General features: G+C 28.0%; 2 protein-coding genes across 2 annotated transcripts; both read right to left on the bottom strand.

Annotated features, from left to right (window-relative positions):
• Positions 1–2342: 2342 nt before the first annotated feature.
• LOC132926223 (general transcription factor II-I repeat domain-containing protein 2A-like) lies at positions 2343–5219 on the bottom strand. Its single transcript, XM_060990563.1, has 6 exons — positions 5032–5219; positions 3987–4093; positions 3764–3917; positions 3325–3650; positions 2935–3274; positions 2343–2871 (listed from the first exon to the last, which is right to left on the bottom strand). Exons 1-6 carry the CDS (start codon positions 5217–5219, stop codon positions 2343–2345), a joined length of 1644 nt encoding a protein of 547 aa, XP_060846546.1.
• Positions 5220–22133: 16914 nt separating this feature from the next.
• Positions 22134–23542, bottom strand: LOC132926222 (uncharacterized). Its single transcript, XM_060990562.1, has 4 exons — positions 23341–23542; positions 22997–23254; positions 22656–22918; positions 22134–22517 (listed from the first exon to the last, which is right to left on the bottom strand). The coding sequence occupies exons 1-4, from the start codon at positions 23540–23542 to the stop codon at positions 22134–22136; spliced, it is 1107 nt and encodes a 368-aa protein (XP_060846545.1).
• Positions 23543–24234: the final 692 nt, after the last annotated feature.

Raw genomic sequence — 24234 nt, 5'->3', positions numbered from 1 at the left:
CAAAAATTAAATTGTTAAAAAATAAAGTGTTTTAAGTTTCTTTAAAGCACATTCAAAGTCGGAGATGTTGATGAATCATGAATACAACAGTCTACAAATAATAATATTGAGCGCGAATGCATGACCGCATGGCGCGCGGTTGATATAGAACATGCGGAGTGACGTCACAATTAAATGGCGGGAAACCCGCCGCTTTTAAAAATACATAATATCGACCCTACTTTGACCCCTTTTTTTGCATCTTTAAAATCTTATTTTGAATATTAAACCAAGCAGTTTACATACTATTTCACTAAATATTTAAGTACTATACCATAAAATATACAGTTAAAATCGTAAAAATATGCAAGATATTTTTAATTATTTACATGACGAATTTTTACAATATTAATAGAAATATTAATATTGGTACTTATATTTAAATAATGTAAAAAAGGTATTATACATTTTTTACATTTTATTTATTATTAAAATGAAATCTGTGCTCTAATTATAAGTGTATAAATGCATTCGTTTTTAAGTTAGATTAAAAAAATTAAATCGATTCTATATCATATAATACATACATTATAGGTACATATATTTATATTATATGCAGGTAAATTATTATTCATCTACATGACTAAATATATATTAAGTTATTTATTTTTTAAATATATCCTACTATAATTTGATTAGAATAATTAATATTTAAAATACTAAATTAAAATAATATAATATTCGAAATATTCTGTTCTTACCAATACTATAGCTATACTGCCGTTTACTAATGCTTGATTTATTGGCAAATAAGTTTTATTAGAGTTTATACTTTCTGATGATATTTAATTTATATTTATATTTAATTTTGTACTACACATTTTACAATTATATTTAAATATTGAACTGTGTCTTCTTCTAATTTCACTTATGAATTCCATATCTAAAACAGAACAACCGAAACGATCGGCACGACTATTTTGAATTTGTTTAAATAAATGTTGTATGTCGACAATTCTTCGGCCTTCAAGAGATCTATAATATATTTATAAATAATTGTATAATAATATAACAATTAACATAATTATTATTAATTTTCATGAAAATAATAATTACTTTGATTCAACAACTGTATCGTCTGAAATGTATTCCTCGGTGCATAAACTATGATTTGAAATACTTGATGAATAACATTCATTAAAACCAAAATCATTTTTTTGTTCTATGTTAATATTAGGAGTGGAAGTACACGTTATTGATGGAGAAAAATCCCTAAATAATTCATAAACCATAAGTGTTCAATCAAATTATTTTTTAAATTATTTAAATAAAAAAAGCATACAAATTTACTCAGTAATATTTGATTATCAATAATTGCATTACGTTGAGGTAATAAACTATTTTCCGTACTAGTTGATGTTAGGTTTCTAAATAATTGTTTATTACAAGACATTTATATAGTTAAAAGTTTTTATATTTATATTCACTTATTCAAATAGGTAATAATATTATAATTAGCAATACTTACTTATTATTTTTCACACATTTTTGTAAATTTTTCATTCATTTCCTAAGGGATTTTATACCTACTTTTCTTCTTTCCTCTAAAGCTCTCTGCTTCTTTGAATCCATTTTGAATAATAAACAAAATTACAAATTTTAACGTCTATATATATTATATATATTCACTAAATAGTATAAAATATATTCACTCCATGATAATTAGATAAATGCAGAATACAGTGAACTATTAAGTATATTTTCTGAGCTAACATAATATACTTGTATACAAAAATAACTAATATGACCAAAATTATATAATTTTGTTTTCAAAAATTTGTCTTTATTTAAACGTGGATAATCATCCATGTGAGCAATTCAATTCCATCATAAATAAACATATTGGTGCAAAAAAAAAAAAATTTTACACAAGGACACAACTATCAGACTAGAGTTGAAGCAGCTGTGGCTGCATACAACTCCAAAAACTACATCCGAGCTGTACAAAAAAAAATTATGACTAAAAGTCCAGGTAATTTAACAATTCAGTAGTATGTATTTGTATGTTCTGAGCACTTTTGAAGCTTCTATAAATATAAAACTTTCATGCAGATACGGATAAACATCGATTTGCTGGATTGATATACGTATTTCATCATTATTATTAAATGAAGTCGTATACGGTGTATATCAGTCATGCCCAACCCGCGGCCCGTGGGCCACATGTGGCCCGCCAAGGTATTCCATGTGGCCCGTTACAAATTGTTAAAATAAAACAAAATATTCCAAAAAAAGTAAAATTATTATTTATAAATAAAAAATACAATAATAAAAATAAAAATAAAAAGTGTATAAAAATGTTTTTAATGTGAAATTTGAACTTGTGTTTCTTTGACTAATAATGAAAAATCTGGTTGGAATTTAGTTGTTCCAATCCTCAAAATTGAATGAAGGTGTTCATCCGTAAGTCGCGATCTATGAACTGATTTTGTTTGTTTCATCCGTGAAAATATTTGTTCACATATATACGTCGAGCCAAATACAGTTGCCATTTTCATCATAATGTCTCTCAAAGCAGGGAAATCTTCGTGTGAAAGCGTTGAATAAAATTTTAAAATATCATTTTTTTTCATTGTTTGAAATTCATCATAGTAAAATGAATTTGTTTTTAACTCGATAAGTTCAAGTTGAAAAGAAGTATCGACATCAATTTCATCAATATTGAATGGATTTTCAAATAAACGCAACGATTTTTCGTGTAATTTAACATCTGAAAATCGAGATGAAATATCGGTTTGCAATTTGTTTAACATACATACAAATCGATTTGTTGAACATAATGATTTTGTGTTATTCTTAAATATTTGACAGTTCTCAAAATGACTGAAATCACTGCGCTCAATTTGATTAATAAATAATTTTAATTTTGCATCAAATGCTTAAATAGAATTATACATGTCAAATATGAATTTTCCAGGTCCTTGTAATTTAAGATTTAAAATATTTAAATGTGTTGTTACGTCTGTAAGAAAAGCTAAATCCCACAACCAATTATCATCTTTAAGTTCTAAAATTTGTTTTCCTTTGTCGATCATGAACATTTCAATTTCTTTTCGTAGATCAAAAAATCGTTTCAAAACCTTTCCTCTGCTTAGCCATCGAACGTGATTTTGATACACCACGTCATTGTACTCAGCTTCTATTTCGAGAAGAAAACTTTGAAACTGTCTATGAGTAAGGCCATGAGACCTATAACTTTTCCACAGAGAGCCTGCTGATGAATAATACAGTGAATCTAAATAGGAGGTTCAATATTTTTCAATTTTAAAAGTTTATTTACTCTACCAACAAAACCAATATTCTCTCCTCTCATATTTGGAGCGCCATCTGTTGTTATGCAACTTAGATTTTTCCAATCAAGCTTAAGATCTTGAAGACAAAGATCTACTTTTTCAAATATATCAGCCCCTGTTGTTCGATAATGCATACTTTTTAAAGAAGCCAACTCCTCTGTTATATTAAAATTAATATCAATGCCACGAATAATTATTAGCAGCTGGGCAGTATCGGTGATATCGGTACTCTCATCCAGTGCTAGCGAAAAATATTTGAAATCTCGTGCTTTGTTCTGTAGCTGTGTAAGTATGTTATTCCCTATATTTTCAACACGTCTGGTAATTGTGTTTCGTGATAAACTTATTTCCTTAAAAAGTTCTAATTTTTCAGGAATTATTTCTTCAACCACAGTTAAAATACATTTTTTTATAAAATCTCCCTCACTAACACAGGTTTAGTTTCACTAGCTATCAAATTCGCTACTTTATAGCTCGCTTGTACAACATTTGTTTTAGTTGAATTTTGTTTTTTAAATAAATTTGAAACATTTTGGGTGTGGATATCTTTTTTGAATGCTTCTAACTTAGTAACACGTAATTCTCCTAATTAAATAATATTACACATTAAGTTTTTGTACCTATAACTTAATTATAATGAAAATAATAGCTTACCTTTTAAATTGCCGAATTTTGCTTCATGTTTTGTTTCATAATGTCGTTTGATATTAAATTCTTTAAAAACTGAAACCGTTTCACGACACACAAGGCAAACAGCTTTTCTATTAATTTCAATAAAAAAGTAACTTATTGACCATTTTTCGTTAAAAATTTGGTAATCATCATTGTATTTGCGCTTTTTTCTGTCGGACATTTTAAAATAGAAATTTTATGATTTAAAATCGATATCACCCGTGCACTATAAAGAGCGTAGTGATCAAGTTAATGCGTACCTACATCGTGTACCTCAATTTGTAATCTGTGCTATAGTCAATAAAAAAGATAAGAAAACCAGTCCAACATGTACCTCCATATTATATTGCAACCTACGATGTGTAACTAAATTATATTAAGATTGAGAATATGAGTACTTTTATATTTGGTGGCCCGCTCGATTACAAATGTTTACCAAAGTGGCCCGCCGAGGAAAAAAGGTTGGGCATCACTGGTGTATATGAATGATATTCAATTTTCGTAATTTTAGAATCCGTTTTGAACTGTGAACTTATATCCCAAATACGTATCACTTTCAGGCATTATGATTTAGTTTATAACCAAGAGCCCTTAGAATTTTTTTATTTTTCACCGTTAATTTTTTTATTTTAGTCGATGTTATCGGTAATACTTTGTTCGTGTAACTAGCTCAATTAACGTGAAGTAATGGGTTTATATTGAATTTTAATCCCATCTTAAGAACCGTAACGTTTAATATGTAACACAACTGTTAATGTCTCACCAAAATTTTCGATTTGATTAAAATCCTGATCAACTAATTGTACAGTTATTGAATCAATATTTATTTAATTTAATTTATAATATATTAAATTTGGTGGTGATTGAATAACTTTTGTCCCAGTCTTTTCACTCGGAAAAAACTCGTAAATCGTATGACTTTGAAGGTGATTGTTGAATGATCCTTGAGCTATATTACACATCATTTTTATAGAATTAATTGAGTTTAAATTTACAGCTTTTTTCGATCGATGAATTGCATAGGTACTCCGGAGGATAGTCTCGTTTTTCAAATCCTAATATAGGTGCTATCCCATTAACCATATTAAACATAATTATACCATTACATCTTATGTATGATCTAAAATCATTATGGTCAACTGAAATATCGAATGTTAATTTTGTACCATTTTCTTTATCGTAAGAATTTATTTGCTTCTTAACCCTACAATGCATAGTGTCGTTTTTGAACAACAACCACTTTAACATGTTCAGAAAAAAAAAATAACTAATATTATTTATCAAAAGTCATACAAGGCATATGGCTTACTAAAATGTAGATAGTTAATTGAATTTTCTGTTGGTAGATGGCAGCACATATTTCAAAAACGCGTTTTTATTGGAAAAATATTCCGACGTGCTATGTGCCCTGCTTTGTGATATTTGTGATGGTTTATTAATAGGTTTAAAATGTGGTTTTATTGAAAGAAAAATTATTATCGCATCATAAATGACATGTACTTTAATTTTATTTACTTATCTCACAGTATCTAAATTACTGTAATCCATGACAACGATAATATTGGTTGTCGTTTCTGAACAACATCATGCAGTACTCACTTCACTATTATACGGTGCAGTTACCCGTAGTTATTCGATATACGCATTTCGCATTTTTTTTTGTTTTTAAACGTTCAAAAAGTATATTTTTATAATGAACAAATTAACAGATCGTGAAATTTTACAAATTTTAAGTAACGAAGTTCCTTACCATTCTGAAGATGATCTTGAATCTATTGACGAAGAGGTTAGTGACCTTGATAATTTTTCAAATTTATGTACCGAATATTTACTAGACGATTTTTTGGAAAATATTGACAATGTAGATTTTACTAAAATTATTTCTGAATTCGATAATCCACTCGATAAAAATATTTCTTTAATAAATGTTGAAGAATATCCTACCGTTGGAACCATTGTGGCTCCACTTTCGACCAGTATTACAAATAATATTCCTGTGAAAATAACTAGGTCACAAAAAAGAAAAAAATCTGCTACTTTTTTAGCTGCCACAACAACAGTACATAAACCTACACTAAAATCTAAACCAAAAAAACAAAATATAAAATGGCAACAAAAAAACCTGCCTGCTATAAATAGTTCTTTTACTGGTTATTCTTTATTACCAGACGAAATAATGTGTTTAGAAACACCACTTCAAATTTTCAGATATTTTTTTTCTGACGACCTTATTGAACATATTGTTTTTGAGTCTAATCGTTATAGTAAACAAGTTGATCCCAATAATACCTTCACAATGACTGGAGATGATATAAAAAAATTTTTGGGTATTTGTACGATAATGAGTATTGTTCATGTGTCTGATGTACGAAAATACTGGTCTACAAATATTGGAAATAAAATAATTCAAAATACAATGTGTTGTAATAATTTTGAAAAAATCAGAAGTTTAATTCATTTTTCTGATAATTATAGTATGCTCCCTAAGGACCATCCTGGATATGACCGATTATATAAAATAAGGCCAGTAGTAGAAACACTGTAAAATAAATTTTGTTCAATTCCGATTGAAGAAAGTTTGTCCATCGATGAGCAGCTTTGCTCCACAAAAGCTCGACATTACCTAAAACAGTATATGCCAATGAAGCCCCACAAATGGGGCTATAAATTGTTTGTCCTTAGTGGAGTATCAGGGTTTTCATATAATTTTGAAATATTTACTGGCCAAGAAAATAATGATGAATTTAGACCTTCATGTGAACCAGACCTTGGAGCGGCAGCAAATGTTGTAGTTAGACTAAGTCGTGTAGTACCGAAAAACCAAAATTATAAAATTTATTTTGATAACTATTACACAACAATACTTTTATTGGTTTATCTAAAAAAAAGAGGAATTTTATCATTGGGCACAGTTCGAAGAAATAGACTCTGTAATGTTTTACTACCCCAAGAAAAAGAAATGCTAAAAAAACCAAGAGGAGCATATGATAGTTGTTTGACAAAATTACAAAATACAGATATAGTTGCAGTAAGCTGGCGAGACAATAAAATAGTAACATTACTATCAACATTTGTGAGTACCAACCCAGTTGAAAAAGTAATTAGATTTTCAAAAACTGAAAAGAAAAAAGTTGAATTGACTTGTCCAAATATTGTTAAAGTTTACAATAAACATATGGGTGGTGTGGATCTACTTGACAGCTTGCTAGGTAGATACAAAATTAAAATGAGAACCAAGAAATGGTACATGCGATTATTTTACCATTTATTAGACATGACCATAGTGAACTCATGGTTACTACACAAGCGAATCATTGCTCAAAAAAATAATAACTTAGATTTAACACAAAAACATATTTCACTTGCGGATTTTCGAGAAGAACTTGGAATATCTCATTGTGCCAGTGGGCAACGAATAACACCAAAACGTGGACGCCCTGCAAGTACATTGGAAAGTGTTATTGAAATAAGGAGAAATAAACCAAACGCAGCTTTTCAGCTACCTAAAGACGTTCGCTTGGATCAAGTAAGTCACTGGTCGACAGATACCAACAAGCAAAGCCGATGTAAGATGCCAGGATGTTCTTCATATACCTGGCAAAAATGTACAAAATGTAATTTGCCTTTATGTGTTGGTAAAGGAAAAATATGTTTTTTTAAATATCATACATCATAAAAAGTGTTTAAATGTTATTTTTTTTTTTATTGACTATAAAGTATTTTTAAACTTAAATTAGATTTGTATTATATTTTATTGTATCTAATTATTTTATTGACTTGCCAATGTAAATAAATAAATTATAGATTAAAAATAACCATATTTTTTATAAAATAATGAAATTAAAACAGTTATAGTGTAAATGCATGATGTCGTTCCTGAACAACAACCAACTTTATGAGCTTATAAATCATCAATTTAAGTTCATAATTTTTTTTATCATTTTTCCCATGTTATTTAGGCCTTAAAAAACTTAAAAAAAATTATTGGCTTGAAAAAAAAAAAATCATGCATTGTAGGGTTAATTTGACGGTCAATATTTGGAATTTCGTAACATCCCGTTTTTAATGCAATATAACATATGTTTTCATCATTATTATTATCGTCTATTACTTTTATCACAAATTTGTTATTAGAAGAATTTATGTTTGGAAACGAATTGAACGTTTTTAAACATAACAAAGCTATTTCAGAGTCTTCGTACACGTTAAGAGACGGGAAATAATTTGAAGATAATGTGGTTTCATTCCCAGTTAAACTTAATGTGATTGATTCATACATATTTATTTCTAGCAAACCTTTAAATTTAAATTAATTTTAAGATCCGTGATGTTTAATATGTAGAACAACTGTCAATGTCTCGTTGAAATTATCAATCGGTTTATTGTTCTAATCAACTAATTGAATAGTTATTGAATCGATATTTATTTTGTTAAGTTTATAATATATAAGGTTTAGTGGTGATTGAGTCAATTTTGTTTCTGTTCTACCGGTCGGAAAAAACTCATAAATTGAATGACTTTGAAGATGATTGTTGAATGAACCTTGTGAAACATTACACAATACTTTTATACAATTAATTGTGTTCAAATTTACAGCTTTTTCTGATCGGTGAAGATCATTGCGTGAAAATTATTATTTTTTTTTCAAACCCTAATACAGAGCCTATACTGTTAGGAATATCAAAATATAGCCTTCCATCACATCTTATATATGATCTAAAATCTATATGATCCATAGTAATACTGAATGATAAATATGTTCTGTTTAGTTTATTAAAGGTTAATAACTCTTTAGCAATTTTATTGTTAATATCTCGAATGTCATAATATCCTTCTTCAAATTCATATACAAATTTCAAATCTTCAATAAATCTATGATCTGTGTCTCCGATAACTTTTATTTCCAATCTGTTATTAGTTAAATTTATGTTCGGAAATGAATTAAACGTTTGTAAACATATCAAAGCTATTTCCGAGTCCTCGTTGACATTTAGAGATAGAAAATAATTTGCAGATAATGTAGTATCATTACCTGTCAAACTTAATGTGATTGATTCATACATTGTAAAAAATCAAGACATAAATGTTCGCAATTAAATGTGTTATAATCTTGATAATTTGAATAGTTATATATAATTTTTTTTCCCTTAAAGTATTTTTGTAATTCAATTGGTGGAGGTAAATCACCGAAGCTATCAAAATAAATAACTTTATCTTTATTTTTATAAAACGCTACACAATGACTTCCATCACCTGAAGATACGTCCAAGTTTAATATACCACATTCAATCTGATGAGGTTTTTTAGGCAAGTCATATTGTGAAAAGACGCCACGGAAATGACTGATATTAAACTTTGTAACATATTTTATAATATCTCTAGATGTAAGTGGTCTGTTAGGTAACATTTTCATCAGTTTTTTTTTCTCGATCCTTTATTTTTTAATCCGTTACCTTTTTTTCTTTTTGAATTTTGGATTACATTATATACACTAGCACTTCCAGACATTAAACTATCAATTGCTGATAATCCTGCAAAATAGGTATTAAGGGAATTGCACCACCTGTCTGACCCGGTGCTAAAATCAGTCTTTTACCTCTATAATTTTTCTTAACCTTTCTTTTTTTTATCGCAGCTCGTGTCCCATTTTTTATTTTATTAACACGTCCCCGTTTACCTTTACAGCCCATACCTATTTTTCTTTTAGCTTTCATTGTGTTAACTACTGCGTACGCTACAATTTTCTCTTTTCTAGGTGTATCTTTTGCTTTAAATCTTTCCCAAGCACGGAGTTCTAACACCTTATCAGCGTTATGTCTATCTTCTAAATTTTTGCTAGTCGCATACACAATATCGTGATAACGACATGCAGTATCCAATGGGTTTATTCCTTTATCGCCACGATCTAACCTCTTTTTTAATTTCGTACCACGTCCACAATACTGATATTTTGAAACATGGGCTTCAAACGGGAGACTATTTATAAGGAAATTTACGAAACCTTTGCCAGTCTTATCTGATTTCCACTTACGGGTTGAACGCATTATCTGTAACTGATTATAATTTGAAAATTCTAGAGTATTTATAAGAAAATGGATTTGATTGTACAGAAAGATAAATTAGATATTTTAAACGCAGATGCTCAAATAATAAAGAAACCATCAAGACACGGACCATTATTACCTGATACTATACGTGCTATTATAGTCCTAGTGGTTCAGGTAAAACAAATATAATGTATAACCTAATCACACATGAAAACGGATTAAGATTTGATAATATCTATTTATACTCTAAAACTTCTAATCAAGAAAAATATGTTTTACTAAAAAATAATAATAGATGATATAAAAGGTGCCCATTTTTAATTTTTTCAAGTGCTGATAAAGTTATAAAACCAAACTTAACTCAGAAAAATTCTATCATAATTTTTGATGACGTGAATTGTGATCCACAATCTGTAATTAGAGAATTCTTTTCAATGTGTAGACATTCAGGTGCTAGTTCTATATTTTATTTAGCACAAACATATTTTAAAATATCAAAACAGTTAGTAAGAGATAACTCAAACTTTTTAATAATACTTAAACAAGATGATACGAATTTACGCCATATATTCAATGACTATTCATCGGCAGATATGGATTTCTATATGAATAAAGACAAAGTTTTGTTAGAAAATTTGGTAACATCAAAAAAAAATATCAAACGTAAAATAATGGATATGAAGCGTGGTATTATGGATTCTGATAACTATTTTCGTGATACATTTAAACCTTTATTAGAACCATTGAGTACACTGTCAGAAAAAAACACTTTACATATTTCCGACACTATCAAAAAAGAAGAAACCGTGTACGCTAGTGATAAAGATAGCAATAGTGTACTAAATTCATCGTTTGACAATTTTTTAATTTCAAATCCTAAATCACAACGTTACGATAAATCTTATGGTATGCATTACGATGCGGTTAATAATCAACTTAAAATATCAAATATACTTGTTACTTTCGAACACGGTAAATTACACTTGCTCGATAATTACTATCCTTGGACTAAAGGACTTTGGTCTTTATTATGTGAAAAAGTACCAAAAAATATGACTATGTAAGACATGGAATCATATTATAATATTTTAAAAATAACTAAAGTCTTTTTAGAAGCAGACGGAAACCTAAAACCTCTTTATGAACGAATGAAAATTAAAGAAAAACAAATAAACGAGGAAATATTAAAAATTAATAACGCAAAAATTAAAACTCGAAATTCTCGATTAAATTTAAAACAATTTGATAACTTTTTATCTAGTTCAAGGGCTAAATGAAAAAACGTTATTGATGATTTGAACATAAGAAATGCTTCATTTGATTTTTCTTCTCCTACGAATAGTTCTAAATTTACAGAACCTCCAACAGTTTAGCTATTTAAATTTAGTTTATCGCCAACGACCAAGAAAGGTTCTGGTTTATATAAAGATGTAATCCCTCAAACACAATTAGTGTACTATGATGATCCGAATGAATTAGTTACTAGATTAAATCTTATAACATAATCTCAAATTGCTGGTAATACTGGTGTAAATAATGAAATCATATCTATTTTAGAAGAATTACGTGAAAGGAATATAATAGTATAATGTCTACATTAGAGTGTATAGCTAATGAGCTACATCGACCTGCAAGAAAAATATTTCCTAGACGTAGTGTAATAACACGATTTAAGGATGACCTTTGGCAAGCTGATTTAATGGACATGCAATCTCATCCACTCCTGTCGTAACACATACGCAAGTCATTGCCGATAACCACCAACAATCGTAGGATCGATATCGGCGTCAACAAACTCCGTTCCATGCTCTCCAGAACCCGTTACGGAAATATTAAATAAAAATAATAATACAATTTTAACAGTTTATTTAATTTTCCTCTCCTCGTTTTGAAACAATTTGGTTTAATTCAGACGAAAATAATTTCCATTATGCCGACTGAAAATCAAATATTACCGAGTGGGGGGAGATGTCACCCCCCATGACCACCCTTCGGTTCGTCCCTGTCTATAGTATATTTTATAATGTCTAATAAAAGAAAATTACCACCTATTTTACTTGCTCTACTACTCAACACTCGGACTCGAATGAAAAAAAAATAGTTTGATCCCTAAGATCATTACAGAAAATGAAGTTGTAGACTTGCCGATAATATTTGTTTAAATAATTAGTGTAAAATGTTTTATTTATGTATTCTCAATGACTTGTTCACTATGGCTGTTCATCGTGGGTTAGGTTAGGTATTATAAATATAACCTCCAATGAAGTACTAGATGAATTGGCAAAAAAAATTGATTTAATAATACAATACAAATATTGTTAATATTACATTGTTATAAATAAAGTACCAATTTACCTTCATTTAAAAAATTGATATTAGGCATAACCATAAATTATATTTTAATGACTAATAGTAGTACATATTAAAAAATCAGCCACATCCCTCCCCATGACAAAATAATTTGACCGCCACTGAAATAGCACTTGTATAATTTTTAATAATCTTACAGCCAGAGGTGGCTGTAATATATTTATAATAAAATATAATATTCTGCTGGTATGCTACCAAGTCGCTGTGCCGACCTGCGTGTGATTTTGATGTTTTCGTAGTTATTTTAGTTCTATTTTATCTAATCAAACAACAATTATTATAATAAGAAATACAAACTCAATAGTATAAAATATATCATAAATGTTATATAATTATAGACATTCGGCAATTTAGTAATATGCTATTCTATTTATATAAAAACCACGGAAAACCCAATATGCTACTACTAGTCGATACTCGATTGTGCCTGTGACCCACAGCGACGCCGTCCCACCACTACTATAACAAAAATATTATGGTCGAACGTCGGTTATTTACACAGTAACACTGTTAATAATGTATACTATTATTTTATTCTTTACGTTTTATTCTGTATTTTGTTAAATGGTAATCTTGACTTCGTGCATTTATAAATATTATTCACCTGTGGTTTTGTGCAGTTAATAAGTATTTTACATACCATTTGCCATTTGGTATCTTACAAAACATCAATTTTTTAACCGAAATTTATCAAATTTTTTTTTTAAATATGAAACCTATATTATGTGAGTATTGTAAACGTGAACAAGTTAAACAAAATGACACCAACTGGAATGGACATATTGAATCTTGTAAAAAAAAAAACACAAATGTGCAACAAAAGACAGAAAGGAAGCTTGGACAGATTTTTTAATAAAAAAGCAAAGAATTGTAGTGATATGTATACAGGACAATATCAAATTTTCTGGTTTATTTCTAAATTTTAAAAAATATGTTTCTAATTCAGAATTTAAAATTGAAAAGATAACTAATTTTTTAAGTTCAGATTAAGAGGCCGTCGTGGTAAAAGTGTTACGTGTACAACGCTCAAGAGATGGCTTTGAATTCCATCTCGCCGCCGTCGCGGTAGGCTGTAACCACGCCCATCGTGTACGCGACGGGGTCCGCGTGTTGTAATCGCGGGAGAGGTACATTATTATTTCACGGACGGTCGTTTAGAGCGTTTCGCATCATTACAGGCCGTTACGTAAATTGTTCACACATTTTTTAATGTAGTACACAACGAGCTACGCGCTCGCTCCTAATTCACAAGTCTTAATCCATTTGTTAATTTAAGGTCCTAAACATAAGTAAACATCAAAAATACATATGCATATGCACACTTTATTTTTTTTTAACATTAATTTTAAGTTCCATTATCGACGCATTATTACTCATTTCATCAACACTAATAGTGTCTCTACCGACTACCTTATATCTGATAACAGTGATAACACCAATAAATTGCATTCGCTTCGTACGAATAAAAAAAATAAGACCGTCTTTAATAATTGTATACTATTAAAAACAAATTTGGTTTTATTAAAAAAAAAAAGAATGTATGGTAATAAATAATAATCATCATATTTTTTAATTAAAGCTCCTGTTTGCTTAAAAATATTAACCAATAAATTAAGCCTACAAATTATTATACACCAGAACTCGATTTATATTTCTAACCCAATTACTTTTTAAAATACGTGTAAAATAATAATTTAATTACGATTAAATAGATTGTTTAGCAATAGTGTTGCGTATTTAACGTTGTAACTTATTAGTGACATGAAACAATTTTTGTACGATAATTTAATCTCCTAAATAAATATTAGCAACATTTTAAATAGTTTTGATTAATAAATAATGGTGTATTTACTTATTTTAATTTTAAACATATAATACCTACATAAAATAAGTATAAAAAATGTTATAATCAGGGCTGTGAATTTATTGTTTTAAAAATCATAAAAAATTAATTTCAAAAATTGTATTGACATTTATAGAAAATAACCTAAAAAGTTGGTAACTGAGTATATCAGTACACAACTCAAAACAAATCAAAATTTTTTGAAATTTTTTTCATGTATAGAAAATTCTAATATAAACATTCAGTGAAAATGTCTTGTATTTACAATTATTCGTTTTTGAATTGCAACAAAATAAGAAAATCGCTACATGAGAGACCGAATAAATATCCTGCAATGTTGTAATAATATGAACTTCATACCCTCATAAAAACTTAATGTGACTTTTTTTTTTGATAAAGGTAGACAAACTGATGAGGAATCTTGTATTACATTTTTAAATCTCCGATTTAAAAAGAAATATTTTTATGCATTTATAACTCAAAATAATTTGCAAATTGTTTTCATTTTTACGTATTTTGTTAATATTTTTATTTTTAACTTTAAATGCTTATAAAAAAAGTGACTGGATTTTTATACTATAACAAATCAAAATATTTTGAAAATTTTTTCATGTATAGAAAAGGCTAGTATAAACATAAACATTTAGTGAAAATTTCATATGTTTACGACAGGGCCGGGCTGATCATTAGCGGCGCTTCTGGCGAAATAAAAATTTGCGCCTTCACAAAATAAAAAAATTAATGATTATAAATTTTTTTCATGTAACCTTAAGTGTTTTTTTGTGTTAATGACACTGGTGTGATTATAATTTTGATATACTTTCTAGTTTTTTATAAAAGATAAAATTATTATAATCAATTTCGTAAAATTTGGTTTGCGCAACAACTCAATGCGAGTTGTGAACTCAATAATTTTACTACATTTTAATTTATAATATATATACAACAACAAATATATTCAATTTTAAATCACACTATCGTCTTAGGCACATAAATATACTTCGGATTATGAAAAAAAAATTCTGAAATACAATTTTAAGTTATTAATATCATTGTGTAAATCAAACTACTTTTACGCGTAAAACATAGGCGGCTGCTCGATCGTCGGCACTATGACGTCACATGGCTATCCATCTACTCATTATACTCTCATTATTTGGTTAAATAATCATTTTTTTAACTTCGGATTTTAATCAAAACATTTTTCATTGTGTTAACTACAATAATACACCAATAAACTTAAAATTAAAAAAAAAAATAGTGTTTTGATGTCCTTTAATCCAAAAGTACGCAAAGTTGTGCGAATAAAATAATAATGAAAAAATAATGGGAAAAATGATACAATATTAATGCTAACAATTTTTCATAATCGTTAAATTTTAAATAAATTCTATTAGAATATTTACCTAATTACCTTGTTCTATTTCAGGCTTCACTGTTTAAGAGCGTAGATTAGGTAGGTATAACTCCGTAATGCGCGTTGTCATTCAATCGAATGTCTATTGTAAAATAACCGAATAATTATTATTGTAATTTGTAATATAATAATACGATTGTGTGTGTATTGTTATTATTGTATAGCTTATTTCAATACTTTATAATAATCTTTGAAAATATTATTTTGGTCGATTTAAAACTGATAACCATTTTATATACATAATATATCATAGTTGTTCTATTTTTATAATTGTCGGGCATGGGAAACGCATTAATATTTTTTACATTATTATAAATAAAATATAATATTCCTTTTACGATACCATTCAATAACAGCCATCGTCGATCGTCGTGTATGAAAATTAATTTCTGTAGTAAATTTGTTGCTTAATTATAAAAATTAAGTGTTAAATATATAGCACAATTAATGAATTAACACAGTATTAATCAACTCGCATCTAATAACAGATATTAATATATTAAAATATTTTGGCTTAGATTTTTAAATTCAAATTTTATGATATCAAATTTTGAGCCCCCATTCCTACTCGATATTTTGCGCCCCTGGCAGACGCCCACCTTGCCAGGCCCTGGTTTACGATCATTTGTTTTAGAGTTGCACCAAAAACCAAAATCGATTTTGTTAAAAACCGATTTTGCGTAAAAATTCTCGTTTTTTCTTAATTTTTATTTTGTTTTTTTGGGCGCTTTTAAAAACTATTGGGAAATTAAAATTTTGACCTCCCAAAAAAAAAATATAGGTATATAAAAAAAACGCATCATTGTAAAACCAATACATTAATTCTTGCTCCGCTCAGAATCTAAAATTTTAAAATTTAAAATGTTCGTAATCAACTAGAAACAAGTCAAAATATTTTGTAAATTTTATCAAGTATAGTAATTGATAAATATACATATGGTATACATTCCAAGTGTCTAAGGTTATTCGTTTTTTAAATCAAGTGAATACCAATGTTTTAAAAATTTGAACTTTTCAAACACTCATAAAAATTCTATTTTAGTTTCTGGTAGAGATAATTTTTTTATAAAATTAGACAAACTTACGAGGAATCTTGTATTAAATTTTTAAATTTTAGATTTAAAAAGAAAAATTTTTATGCATTTTTAAGTTTTTAACAAAATAATTTGCACTTTTTCTTCATTTGTTTGTATTTTATATTTTGTCAAAATTAGAATTTAAATGCTTCTAAAAAAAAATGTGACTGTATTATTAATATTTTTCAACTACTGTTAGGAGCCTTCTATTAAATTTTCAAATTTTTTTACACAACAAATCAACAAATAACATTTTATTGACATTTATAGAAAAAAAACCTAAAAAGTTGGAAACTGCAGAGTACCTATATATCCGTAAACAGTTCAAAACAAATTAAAATATTTTGAAAATTTTATCGTGTATAGAAAATGATAATACAATATTACAGTGTACTCTCGGTAGGTAACTCAAAGTTCACGGGAAAAAAAATAATTCGACTAACTACAAATTTTTCGAGTTATCAAAATTTGAATGTAGAATCGTAGCCAGGGGTTTTTTATGGTGGGGGGCTAAATAATTTTAACTTGAGTTATTGAAAATCAAAAACAACAACAAAACAAAAATATTGAAAATATATTAACGTTGATTTGCCGTTAACATATTTACTATTTTAAATAATTAAAATTTGTAAGACAATTTCCGTATTTAAATTTAAAAAGGGTGGAAAAGCGAGTATCGCTCTGCTGTATAGTAGTGATGGAGAGTAGGTCACTATAATGGATGTGTTAAATTTGAATGCAATGACAGGTATCATTATTGTATACGAAATCGATTCTCAATGATGATGGAGATAATTTGTGAGTCTAGGATTATATTATATTATTAGCTATATTTAAATTGTAATATATTGACATATCGTTATTATTTTACGAAATTTCGTAAAATATTTAATTTCATATACGCTCGTACATTTTTTTCTACATTGTCGCTGGAGTTTTTTTTTTACAGTGATTTGAAGAAAATGTTATAGAGAACCTTGTTTTAGATATAAATCACTAAAACATTATGAATTTTCAACTTAAAAATTGCTTGCAAATTTTCGCGATTTTGACATATTTAGTAAACATTTGAACTTTAAATGTTTAGCTAATAAACAACAATTGTGACTAACAATTTTTGAATTTTTTTTTTACTACGCTAAGTGCAACTTATTATAAACCCTGTATTATATCTATTTTAAAATTTTTTTGAAATGCCAAATTTTTTTTATTGGCATTTCAAACAAAAAACTTAGATATAGGTAGATCGAAAATTTCAATTGTCAATAAATAACTTAAAAAAGTCAAAATATTTAGACTTGGTGAAAATTTCAAGTATTTAAAATGATTTTTTTTTTGAATTACAGCAAAATAAAAAAATCGATATTTTCGAAAATTGATTATGCTTAAAAATTCCCATTTTTCCGTTCCTTTTTTAGGTTTTTATTTGACGTTTTTGAAACTACTGGAAATTTTAACTCACCAAAGTATCATTTAGATTCATTTTCCATTTCAAAGAGGGGCTGAAGTCAAAAATTAAAGCATTATTTCTACTCCTTCAAAACGTGATGACATACACGAAAACAAGTTGGTGCATTGGGAAGGTCAAAATTAAAAATTCCTAGTAATTTTTTTAAAGAGCAGGGGAAAACAGACATTTTTACGCAAAATCAGTTTTTGACAAAATCACAAAATCAATTTTGGATTTTGGTGTGACTCTAAAACAAATGACTGTAGATACAAGGAATTTTAACTGTTTGTTTATATATTATAGAATTTTCTAAGCACGATAACATTTTTAAAATACTTAATTATTTTTTAACTATTTTCTTTTTAAGTTTCCAATTTTTTAGTTTTCTTTCTACGAATGTCAATCAAATGTTATTTGTTGGGTAATAAAAACTTAGAAATTAAGGACGAGGCGCCTTATATAAATTATAATAATTGAAAAATATTAATAATACATTTTATACATAGTTAGTAATCACATTTTTTTTATAAGCATTTAAAGTTCGAATTTAGACAAAATATAAAATACAAACAAATGAAGAAAAAGAGCGAATTATTTTGTTAAAAATTCATAAAAATGTTTCTTTTTAAATCTAAAATTTAAAAATTTAATACAAGATTCCTCGTAAGTTTGTCTAATTTTATAAAAAAATTATCTCTACCAGAAACTAAAATAGAATTTTTATGAGTGTTTGAAAAGTTCAAATTTTTAAAACATTAGTATTCACTCGATTTTTCATGTACCTAGCGATTTTCTTATTTTGTTGTAATTAAAAAAACAAATACCTAACTGTATTGGATCATTGGACGGCAAGCATGTAGTAATTCAAGCACCACCAAATAGTGGGACACTATATTTTAACTACAAAAAGACCTTTTCAGTGGTACTCGTGGCTCTCGTCGATGCTCATTATAATTTTATTGTGGTAGATGTTGGCGCGTATGGTAGAAAAAGTGATGGAGGTATCCTAATGAACTCAAGACTAGGAAAAAGCTTAGATAGTAAACAACTAAATGTACCTTCAGATACTGAAAATGTGGCACCATTTGTAATTTTAGGAGACGAGGCATTCCCTTTAAAAACATATTTAATGAGACCTTACCCTGGAAAACAACTCGATGATAGTTCAAAAAGAGTATATAACTATCGTCATTGTAGAGGAAGGAGAGTTGTTGAAAAACATTTGGGATTTTGACACAAAAGTTTAGAAATTTCAACCGAAGAATCCAGGCAAAACCTGAAAATGCTGACAATATAATTTTAGCTACTTGTATTTTGCATAATTTCATTAAAATAAATGAAGACAGGATAACATATATTAGAGAAGAAAATAACAATCCAATAGTAGATCGCACATTACAAAATATTCCAACACATGGTGGAAATGCAAGTCAACCAGCCTTTCAGGTGAGAGAACTTTTCAAAGAATTTTTCAATTCTACAGCTGGATCAGTTTCATGGCAAGATGACGTTGTATAAGTTTTAAGCTTCCACACAAGTATTATGTTAATTTAAAATTAATTTTGTATTTAGTATGATCTAGGTATAAGCATTAAGCAAAAATATTTTGGGATACCTACAATTTGTCAATACAAATTATCATTATAATTAAATATTTAAATTTGTTTTTTATTATTTGTTTGAATATATTATATTTATATATTTATAGGTATTAAATAATTTTTTTCAGGTGGTGTATTTGTACCACCTGTCCCCTACAGGCGTCTCTAGACAATCTTGTATTTAATTTCCAATTCTTAGCTTTTAATATACAATTGTTATACTCGTACATTTAAAAAAATTTTAATCATTTTTAAAAATTTTTACGCAAAATAGGTTTTTGAGAAAATCGATTTTGGTGTAACTCTAACACTAATTACTGTAGATACATATGCAATTTTCACTAAATGTTTATATTGGGATTTTCAAAATATTTTTAAGTAATTTATAGACATTTGAAATTTGAAATTTTTCTATTAATAACCATAAAATTGTATTCGTTTGGTAAAAAAGCTTCAAAATTTAATACAAGGCTCTTAATATATTATATTATTGCTACATGTTAATAACCAAGTATAACAATTTTAGTTATATTTATTGTAATTTAAAAATATTATTTGAGGGCATTTAAAATTTCTAGATTACTTAATTATCAACTTAATCAACTTACCAGATTGATTAAGAACTTGGCCAATCTCTTTCCATCTTAGGTCTTTCCAATTTGCATCACTATACTTGGGATGACTCAAGTCATATAATCCTTGATGTTCTCGCACTAATATGATCAATTTTTCAGAATCCATTTTTTAAAATAATAAATAAAAAATATTTTTGTCGATAGTACCGACGACAGTGACGAAGTAATAAATTAATTCACTGAGACCACACGTCCCCGGCACGGTTCATCGTTCACACTGGTCAGGGCATGTCCGATCCGGTTCAAACCCGTCCGAGAACCCGGAAAGAGAATCGTCTCAAACGATAATTTTCGGGCCCGGATCTGGCACGGACGCCCGGCCCGGACCCGTCCCGGTTAAGTGAGAACGGTCGTATTTAAAACTCAATAGATAATTGTTTTCTTGCACCCGGACGGATTCCGGCACGAACCCGGCCCGGACACGTCCCGGAGCAGTGGGAATGGACCTAAAAGGTCTGTCTATTTTATCAATTGCTATACTTGATAACATTTTCAAAACATTTTCACTCTTTCTGAGCTCTTTACGGACATTTTCAATTTTTTCAATTTTTTATTCCATAGTTATTAATAAATTTGTTATTAAATTTGTTGAGTCAAGAAGCGTGAAAATTTAATTCAAGGCTCCTGTAGATAAATCGTTACAATAGCATTTGAAAAATATTAAAAATAAATGGGTACATTTTTTTTATAAGCATTTTAAATTTGAATTTTGAAAAAATTTGTCAAATTTTAAATTATTTTGTAGTTAAAAATATATATTATAATATATCAAGGCCGACTCTCCGTCTTCGATAAGATTCGTTTTTCTTATACAATGATATTATATCATTGAATTCAAATTTAACACAATAATCCAGTAAGTATATAGTGACTCACTTGTAACCTACTGTAAAGCAGATTGACACCCACTTGCCTACCTTTTTTTACTTATACAGTTATACTAATTTAAATTTAAAAAATTTCGTCTTGAATATCAATACGCTAATTTTATAGAACAATTGTCTATAATTGAAAAAAAAAATTGTTTAAATCGTACGTTTTCTAGCTGATTTGTGACAATTTTACGATATAGTATTGTCGTAGTTCCATTTTGCGTAAAATACGATAGTAATACAATTACGAATTATAACATCGAAAAATAAAATAATATTATTTGTTGACAAAATTATTATTTTCGTATTGACGTACTTGGCTATTTATAACCAGTGCGCGGCTGCGATAAATAACCAGTTTTGACCTATGGTGCGATACGGCTGCATATGCAAGCGGGGTGGTGGAAGAAGTACTATTTCAGAACGCTGCCGCTGTAATCGCTTTAGCAGCACATGACGACGGCAAATTCGTAATTTTTTTGCCAAAAACATGCTTTCGTACTTCCAATAATACTCAGGTCTTGTTGATGGTAGAAACATGATTTTGGTGTCAAAATAATCACGAGAAGTTGTACTAAATATTCTTGGAACAGATTTTCGATATCTAAATTTGCCGATTTTATATGATTTTTTAAATTTTTTAAATTTTACAAATTTCAAACATATAAAATTGGAACGAAAATCATGTTTCTACGTTCAACGAGGCCTGAGTACTATTCATAGGCGTAGGGTGATCAAATATATCGGGGGGGCTGCAAAAATAATAAGAAAAAAAAAACACTAAACTAAATGAAAATAAGACATTTATTTGTTTTCAACTATAATTCCAAGCGTCTATTAGTTTTTGAATAGATATTTAATATATCATTAGAATCAATATTATTTGAAATATCTCTTTCAATATTTAGTATTGCCAGTGAGGAAAAACGGTCTTGAGTCATAGTTGACCGTATATATGTGTTGATACGTCTCATTGTCGAAAATGACCTCTCACATGATGCTGAAGAAATTGGTAAGGTCAGAGCTAAATTTAAAAGTTTATATACATTAGGAAAAGTTGAAATAGTTATATTTTTTTTGAATAAATTTATTTGATTTTTTTGTTCAGGTCCCGGTTCAGGTTTATTATTATAGTTTTGAATACAGTTTTTGGCAACCATCATTTCAGCTTGAAGTGAATTCAAATCAACTTTCAGTAAATCCTATATTAATTAGAACACATTATTAATACAACTTTAAGTAATAAGACAGTTAGTTAGTACTTTCATGCTTCAGTTATGGGTTACATTAGTTTTATAAGTTTTCACTTAAGTTGATTTATTTATTTACATTTAACATACCTTATATTGTTGAATAAAAAATGAACTTTTTTCATAGTCCAGATTGAAAAAGTGATCAATAGAAATTGCCAAATTCAAACTCTCCGCAGAAAATCTTGTCTTCAGATTATTTACAACCTCGTCTATTATTGGATAGTAAGCATGTACTTTCCAGTAATCAATTAAATTAGTTTCATTATTAGAGTCCTCGTGTTCAGCTGCAGTTGTTGTAGTTACAACAAAATTTTTCAGAAATTCAGGCTCTGTTCTTTTCCGTTTAGATACTATTAATAATGAAAATATGATATATGTTATAACTTATAATCAATTAATAACCTTACTAAAATTAAACTATTTATTACTTTTATTGGGGACTTCTAATTCTATATTATGTTGTTGAGCAAATGTTACTATAGTTTCCCAAATTGTCATATATATTTTACTCTGATTTCGACTATCTTCAAAAGTTTTTATGACTGCATTTATTAAACTGGCTGCTTGACCAAGGGTCCCACTGTCGTTTTGTAATTGTTTGCTAAGAATATTGATTATATTTAAAACATAGCTAATAAAATGAAGGTGTATAATAAATGATCCTTTTTGCACACATGAAAGAATACCTAAAAAATATAATAAATAATTGTTGTTTTATTTTTAACTAGTTTTTCATATTATATTGCTATATCTTAAATAACTTTTTACAAACCAATCGCTCTTGAGACATCTCTGTCGTTATTATCTTCAACTTCTTTATTTAAAATATTTATAATTGATTTAAAGTTGTCTATAACTGCCTTGCAGTTTTTATGGCGACAAACCCACCTAGTATCACTGATTTGTGAAAAAGTACATATTTTTATATTTAGAAGTTTTTGCATATCATGCAACTTTTTGTTCTTAGATGGCATTGAGAAATGCACATATATGGCCTCCAACATATTAAAAACCTGCTTTGAATACTTTGAATGATATCATTTTATAACTCTTGATAACAATAAACTCACAAAATATTATGTTAAGTATTATCGCCGATAAATAATTACAAGAGTGATCATTTACGACGAAATAATCAAAAATAATACAAATAATTCTGGGGGGGCTAATATTCGCACTGGGGGGCTAAGCCCCCCCCCCCAAGCCCCCCCCTAGATACGCCTATGGTACTATTGGAAGTACGAAAGCATGTTTTTCGGTCGATTTTTTTTCTACTGGGACGGCCTCTTAAGTATAAAATGAATGGTATACATAATACATTTATATAATTATATATTAATGTAAATCAACCCATAATTAATGATAGACAATAGTTGTAAAAAATAATTATAAAAGTATTTCAAGTACTATACAAAAAAGAATAAAGTGAAATTAATCTTCTAAAAGTTACCTGCATACAAGGGCGTCTGCAGGAATTTGTCGAGGGGAGGGAAAGTATTTTTCTTTTTAAATTTTTTGTTTCGCTATACTATTAGCGATAAAGTATTGTTTTGATATGTTTTCTTTCATACAGTTAGGGACTGTAAAAACTATTTATGAATTATATTTAAATATTGTTAGTTAAAACTTAATCTTACAGTATTAACTTTAATTAATTGTTTTGTAA

This window comes from Rhopalosiphum padi, chromosome 3, assembly GCF_020882245.1.
Source record: "Rhopalosiphum padi isolate XX-2018 chromosome 3, ASM2088224v1, whole genome shotgun sequence".
Lineage (NCBI taxonomy): Eukaryota > Metazoa > Arthropoda > Insecta > Hemiptera > Aphididae > Rhopalosiphum > Rhopalosiphum padi.
The sequence above is the reverse complement of the archived record's forward strand: the minus strand, read 5'-3'. Positions and strand labels throughout refer to the sequence as shown.

Coding starts and splice junctions, on each gene's coding strand:
- LOC132926223 (XM_060990563.1), bottom strand. CDS start 5,219: ATGCATTGTAGGGTTAAGAAGCAAATAAATTCTTACGATAAAGAAAAT. Junction 4,094..5,031: donor AAACGAGACTATCCTCCGGA/GTACCTATGCAA, acceptor TGAAATTAATAG/AAAAGCTGTTTGCCTTGTGT. Junction 3,275..3,324: donor AGAGAATATTGGTTTTGTTG/GTAGAGTAAATA, acceptor CCTCCTATTTAG/ATTCACTGTATTATTCATCA.
- LOC132926222 (XM_060990562.1), bottom strand. CDS start 23,542: ATGCCATCTAAGAACAAAAAGTTGCATGATATGCAAAAACTTCTAAAT. Junction 23,255..23,340: donor AGATGTCTCAAGAGCGATTG/GTTTGTAAAAAG, acceptor TATATTTTTTAG/GTATTCTTTCATGTGTGCAA. Junction 22,518..22,655: donor TTTTTATTCAACAATATAAG/GTATGTTAAATG, acceptor TAATTAATATAG/GATTTACTGAAAGTTGATTT.